Raw genomic sequence first — 7,487 nt, forward strand, 5'->3', positions numbered from 1 at the left:
AATGGTAAAAAGGTGTGGTTAGAAGGAATAAGCATCAATCAGTAACTGCTTTCCTTTGAGATCTTAACTAACTTTTATATATTATAATCGATATATCATTTTCAATATTTTGGGTTCGGTCGTTCAGTTTAATTTTTACTAGTAAGTATACGGCACATAAGAGTCATATTATGTTATGACGTATTTTATATTATTTAAATACATCTTTCGTTTTGGTTTTTAGACTGCAAATACAATGTTACCCTATATTTCTCTCTAACTCTCTTTATTGTAAAATAATTCTAAGATTTATCAGTTTTAAATACTAAAAATACTAAATAAACACACTAAATTTAATTTATTAGGAAAACATTTTACAAGGTCCTACATACTTGATCCGCAGTACCCTTAATGATTAAAAAAAATATTTTAAAAACTTGAGTAAAGATAGACCTCGTCACTAGGGTTGTCAACATTTATATTTTATGTTATAAAATTGAGTATCTACTTCAAAGGGTGCAATATATGATATGCAATTTGAAGACGGGTCACATAACTTCACTGATTTGACGCAGAGGGAGCAGTTAGTTTCGTCTTACTTGAATGATTTACACGTTTCTACTATAATTTTAAATTTAAAAAATGTATGCAGCAACTCACGACTTATCATGACGTATGTAACTATTTATTCTTTATTAAAAAGAGATTTTTAATCTTGGAGCTCGAGTGTTCCTTTGCATTTTTTTTACAAAGTAAGTATATTTTCGGCACAATGACAACATATTTTTTATAATTGGGATATATATACAAGAATGTTGATTGATTTAAGTGTTTCTATATATTTTTTGTAACTCTATTGATTTGTTTAATAATATAGATTTTATAGCTAAATGTAAAAGATTAAAGCCTAGCTAAATGTAAAAGATTAAAGATTAAAGTAAAACTGAAGTAAGCAATAAATAATGCCTATAACTTAACGATGAAAGCTAAGTTGGAGTCTCTAACTGCTACTAAAGCCAGGGACTACTTGCTCTGGAAAATCACCCGTTCTTGTGACAGACGCAAATTACCAAAAATCCTAATAAAAAAGGAAAACGACTGGGCTACAACAAGCCAGGACAAAGCGGACTTTTGTGCGGATCATCTAAAAAACAATACAAAAAACATCCTATCGAACAATCAGTTTGCTGCCTACTCTATAGAATGTACTGGAGACGATACTTCGCAGAATAATGCCAAGCCTCTTGGAGCGTAAAGTGATACCAGATCACTAATTCACACACAGTGGATCAAGCCCACAGAGTATGTGACGTAATAAGAAAGTCCCTAGAACAAAGGGAATACCATTCGTCAGTGTTTTTGGACGTTCTCGGCCCCATGCTCTACACATCTACACACATTGTCCACTGCTGAACTACCGCTAACACCAGGGATAACCACACCTACATTTCTTTATTGACAAGTAATAAAGACTCAAAACTGGCATCAGATAGCTTGCAGAAGGCCCGTAACGAAGTAAACGAATGACATGTACTGCAAAATCGGTACATGTCATTAAAGGCGGTTTTTCCGAACCGATACGACTTGGGAACCTTCAAGAAAAGAGCGTACACGATGCATCCATGGTCGGGGTCCCTTTTTTCTGAATACATTAAAATACAATTTATCATTAACACCTCTTCGTTAGTAGTTCCAAATAGTATTTTGTACTGTTTTTTTATAATTTCCAGGAGACCAATTTAAATTAAAATTTCAGTGGCCCGTGGTCAGCTCCACTGTGATGTTATTCTTAGTTTAAAATAAAACTTTCGATTTTTAATTGTTTTATTGAGTAAATCCACAACCATAAAATTTATAATATATTTTATATACATATTTCATTTTGTAAACACAAACTTACGCTAAAATTGGACGGAATAGAAAACGATCTCAAATCGATTGAAAATCATTTGAATTAACATAATAAAATAATGTTGATCAAAAATTATTACGTAAATAAAAAATATCTTTAAGAAAAAAAACATTATTCATTAAATATCCATTTGCTTACAAACTAGTTTCAAAATGGCCAAATTTTAAATCACTTAATTTACTTTCCACAAGGTCTAAATCATTTAATCTTTCCAACGTATTCACATCTGATGGTTGCGTCAAATTCGATGTACAAGCAGTTTCATCTTGTTTACTGGCACTATTATTAATACTTATGTTCCAAATGCGTTTAAATGTCGATTCGTTATTAACGGCTAGTTTCAAAACGTTATCTCGGGTTTCATTAGAATTTCTCAATGGTTTTTCCAGTAAAACCGTTGAATTAAATGGCCGCCTTCTATTAGTGGACATGTTCGTTAGATCGTTGATCTGATTCAGGACACCTGTAATTGAATAGTACCTTTATTTAAAATAGAAATAGGGAAAATTTTACACTAATAAGTACTAAATACAGATCTAATATGTATCAGAGAGTGTAAAAAGTGATCTTGAATTTTTGGAAAATTAGTACTACTATATTTTTTGGGATTTTTAAATGTACAGTACTTACCACATGTTATGGTATATACAATAACATATTGCTAACAATAGTACTGTGAGATTATTAATTATATACAAATTATATATATATATATATAGATTATTTACCTGTTATCTGTAAACTTGTGTTGTCATCCATAAAACTATCTTTGTCTGACATAAAACTCGGCTCTAACTGCACTTTTCCTTCCAGTATAATTTCTTTATCAAATGGAACCGCGCAGAGTTTACTTAAAACAGCCTTCCTTAAAGAGGCCCTGGGTTTGAAGGGTGAATACAGTATAGACATCTCACGATTTTTCATTTTAATCTCTGATAAGTTGCATAATTCATCAAATTGAATTGAGAAACTTAAGTCCTTCGAATTTCTTGATTTTAAATGCTTGGTTAGAACTGCTAAAGGGAACTTGCCAGTTGATGATCTTATATTACTTCGAGCGAACATACTTCTGGTGATATTTGTTTGCTTTTTTGGTGAATTTACATAAGTGTTACCATTTATAAAATTGACTGTTTGTGTGACATTCTTATTTTCTATTGGCTCCTCATAGAACTCTTCGTCATTTTCTTTTGGATTTAATAAATTTGTTATTCTTTTCACCAATGTGTATAAAAGTTTGAGTCGTTTTATAAGTTGGTCTACAGACACGGATATATTATTTTTAGGAATTGCCTTAATATCATATATATGGTCATCTGCTGAGCTTAGTAGATTGCTTACTACTTTACACTCTTTTTGAACTGGAATTATATGAAAATTATAATAACACTTAATTTTAACTTGAAAACAAACTAATCTAGAGTATGTATATTATCTGAAGGACCACACATACTTTACGAAAACCTTAGTTAATCATTTTTTAATTGGGTGTAATATTCCAAATATAAAATTATAAATTCCGTAAATACTGACACATAAGTCTGTTGTGTTTTTAAAACACTCATACAAACTCTATACATAAATTATATATTACTTATCTCACCCTTGTTCAAATCCATTAAAAGACTTGAAAGTTGTTCTTGACAGGTCAATGCGTCGGGTTCAAATTTTTCATAAACATTAAAAAATTCATAAACAATTGAACCAATGTTAATAACTGCGCAAGTTTTACTATTATTGTTGCTACCTCCTTTTGTTATTTGTAGTAATTTTTGATGCATCATTTGCCTTGCTTTCTGTAAATTCGTTAATAAAATATTCTATGTTAGTGGAATTAATTTTATTTTTAAACAAATGTATGGAACTATCCATTCATTGTTTTTGCATAAAGGATTCACAAGTATCTTAATATAATTCCATATCAAAGGTTTAAAACTGTCTCATCTTTGTTTGTGTTAGGTAGAACAACTACTTTTGAATAAAATAGTTAGCACTTTTTACTACGGTTTTCGAATAATTTTTCCTCATGTAAAATAAGAGTAATTTTATATACCATTCATGATAAAAAAAATCACGAAAATATTAGTTGTTAGTAAAACATTTTTTTCCAACTAACTTTTTTAATAAAATAGGGCCTCTCACAAGGATCCAGATCCAGACTGTGAATTCGGTAATTATTAGCATATACAAAGCACATATTAATACAGTATATAACAGCTGAATATTTCAGATAATTCTAATTTTAAAAAATATGTGTTTTTTTTTTAATCTCTTTATATTTATGTAAAATATCAGGACTTTCTATTAAGCAAAGGTTATAATTAGAAGTAATACTTTACATCAGCAAAAGCAGCAGGATCCACTATTAAAAACACACTATCCCTGATCTGCATTACTTCCTGATTCCAAATATCAACCAGTATTGAGGAGTGATGACTGCATGGAGAAAGCATAACAGCAGGTACTAGATGTGGGTCCAATGCTTCTAGGCTTGCTAAACCACTACGTAGACATAATACTCCTTAAATAATATATTATTTTTAGTTTAAAAAAAATGTATTACAGCTGTTATTGGCGTCATTAGCTTCGGCCCGCATCTTCGTCTACATAGAATTAGTACTACGACTACCTTATTTTTTATCCGAACTGCTTACTATTTAAAAAATAAACGTAATATATATGTGATGTCTGTGGTTTTGATATGAAAAGAAAAATAATGCCTTGCGAATTGTTAAAATATCTTGATTATTGTATTTTTTGAGATCATTGAAGTAGGTTGTCTGCACCCATGGTATAAAAGCATTCTTAAACAAAAACACTCCATATTAGTAATAAGGACTGTATAAACTCGTCCTAAAGCATCTCCAGATTTGACACCAGGCCAATTCTGAACTGATCTGGCATTCATACAAATTTCCACCCTCTTTTGTGATAAAAAACTATCCTATATCCTACTCTGTGACTCAAACTTTTTACAAAATTTCATTACCCATACAAATTTCCGCAACCTTTTTACACCGTTAAACCTTAAGGAATGGCTTCCGTGACAAAAACTATCCTATATCCTTTCGGGATTCAAACTATATTCATATTCATTACTCAAGAAATATTTAAATCCCCATAAATATTTAATTCCCCAGAAATATTTTCACCCTATTTTCACACACTTAATTGATGATTTCCGTGACAAAAGCATAATGTCCTTCTTATTCTCAGGACTTAAATTTTATTTTAATTCGTTCAGCCGTTTAAACATGGAGAGGTAACAGACAGAGTTATGTCACATTCATTATATTAGTATAGATTTAACATAAAAGTAACCAATTAAGTTTAAGGCCCCTCAGCCAATTGTTGTCCATACAACTATACTGTGATAAATACAATATATGTACTTCTAAAAGATAAAAATTAATAAAAACAATGTAAAAAACATACTTTTTTGATCTGATGAACACGACATTGCAAATGACCCAATCTGCAGTAATCTTTCATTGTGCAAATCAAATTCTTTAATGAAACTACAATTTTCGTCCACATCTTCACCATCACCCTGGCAAGAGCACTCTCCTCTAGGACTTTTTTCAAAGTGACATCTTAACATATCTGCCTGTGTCATACTTTGACTAAAGCAATGAACTACTAATGCTAATAAAGCTGTGTTCGTATTAGTTTCTAAGGCATATAATACATCTTTTAGAACATCTATTAGTAAATTCACATTTGAAGGCATTATTGGTAATTTCAGGTTAAATATAGAAGGTTGTACTTCTTCTAGATTTCCATCAATCAATTCACTTAACAGTGATTTCGTTTCTCTCAGCACCTGAAACCAACAAATTTATACATCAATCGTAACAAAAATTTTGTAAAATTTTTATTACAATGAATAAGGCTTTACTTGCCTTAATTTTCATTGATTTATTTATATTGATTGCCATGCTAAGCAATACAAAACAGTAGCAGGCCTGTTGTAGCCAATGTAGAGCTCTGACTTTAAAGTAGCAAAACTTAAGTTTAAAAATAATTGTAGCACAAACTTAGTTACAACAAAAAATTTTAACAATACAAATAATTAAATATTAAATCGTTCAATCTCAGAAATATACTTCATTATTCTGTAAGAAGAAATACAAACTTACCACTTGACAGCGGGCTTTAACAATATGTTGATCATCTGGTAAACAATATTTACATAGAGTCATAGAAGATAGCAACAATTCATCTATAGAAGTATGTAATCCTTGAATGCATTCCAATAACTAAAAGCAAGTAAATGCATTGTTTAATAAAACCATTTAATTTGACTTTTATTTGATGTTGTAATTTTTGCCAAATCCAAGTGTGTACAAAATTTAAGCTTAATTATTTTGTTGGACCCAACTTAAATATAATTTGCAAGACTTTACTTATACATACAGATTATTTTTTCTTTAAATAGTGACTACTACTTTAAACCTCTTATGATATATTTAATGAAAAGAGTAGTTCTGAACTCTGCTTAAACATTATGATAGAGTACAGAAATACCTTCTATTATTAATATTTAGCAAGAATTTAACATTATTACTTCTTGTTTCCATCCTGTGTGTAATTCTTCATTTTTTTTAAAACTATCTCTATAAATGACACCAGATAATTTATTGAGAACTTCAAATGTTTGATCAATCCAGTTGACAAAATACATAGTTGGAATGAGAATAGAATTATTGAATGAATCCACTTCGTCCACTAATGTTTCCTCGAGAAGTTGCTCAATTGACAATAATTTCTGATAGCACCAAGACAATCTTTCACATATACATCGACGACTCTCCTAAAATTACATTACAATTATAGATCTCCACATAAGCAAATATCATATTATTTTGTTAGAGCTCTCGCAATAAAAATTTAACCAAGTTAATTATCTTATGTTACTATAAGATAGAAATGCTATAACATCAAAATTTATATTACATATATTATTTTATATTTTATTATGGTATTTTATTTAGAAATTATACAATTACTATAACTATAGGACTAAGAATTCCTTTACTAGATGTAGTTTAACAAAGAAGCTAACTAAAAAATAATAATACTACCTGTAAATAAACACCATTGTTATATTCCGATTTGATAATTTCTAACATTGATAAGTAACATTTTCTTATTTGGTCCGAACACAAAGTGTAAATATTTCGTATTGCAACATAATTTTCATCCGTAAAGCCTTCTTTAACATTGTTATGTAAATTATCACTAATTCTTTGTAACAACGGGTAGATATTCGAAAATAAGATATCCTGAAAATTTTATTCTCCATTATTACACATTGGTATTTATAAAAAATCGAATTAATTTATAGGTTGATCTTTTTGAAATAATATTATTAATGTATGTTTAAATAGCAGAACTGACCACAATAAATTTTATACTATTGCGAGAATCTTTAGGAAAATCAGCAAAATTTAAAGAAATCTCAGTAGGATAATTTGTCTCCATGTTAAACTTATGATATATGAAATCAAAATATTAAATGAATCCAAAATAATTCAAAGTATTTAAATGAATAAATGCAGACTATTATCAACATTTAAATGTAACGCTTTTTATT

The 7,487-nt window shown here is 29.3% G+C and overlaps 1 protein-coding gene across 1 annotated transcript; it reads right to left on the minus strand.

Moving 5' to 3' along the window:
- Nucleotides 1–1,758: 1,758 nt before the first annotated feature.
- LOC125069877 (serendipity locus protein alpha) lies at nt 1,759–7,487 on the minus strand. Its single transcript, XM_047679480.1, has 9 exons — nt 7,292–7,487; nt 6,976–7,176; nt 6,459–6,704; nt 6,031–6,150; nt 5,327–5,714; nt 4,231–4,412; nt 3,495–3,687; nt 2,620–3,252; nt 1,759–2,354 (listed from the first exon to the last, which is right to left on the minus strand). The coding sequence occupies exons 1-9, from the start codon at nt 7,373–7,375 to the stop codon at nt 2,026–2,028; spliced, it is 2,376 nt and encodes a 791-aa protein (XP_047535436.1). The 5' UTR covers nt 7,376–7,487; the 3' UTR covers nt 1,759–2,025.

Source organism: Vanessa atalanta, chromosome 16 (genome assembly GCF_905147765.1).
Source record: "Vanessa atalanta chromosome 16, ilVanAtal1.2, whole genome shotgun sequence".
Lineage (NCBI taxonomy): Eukaryota > Metazoa > Arthropoda > Insecta > Lepidoptera > Nymphalidae > Vanessa > Vanessa atalanta.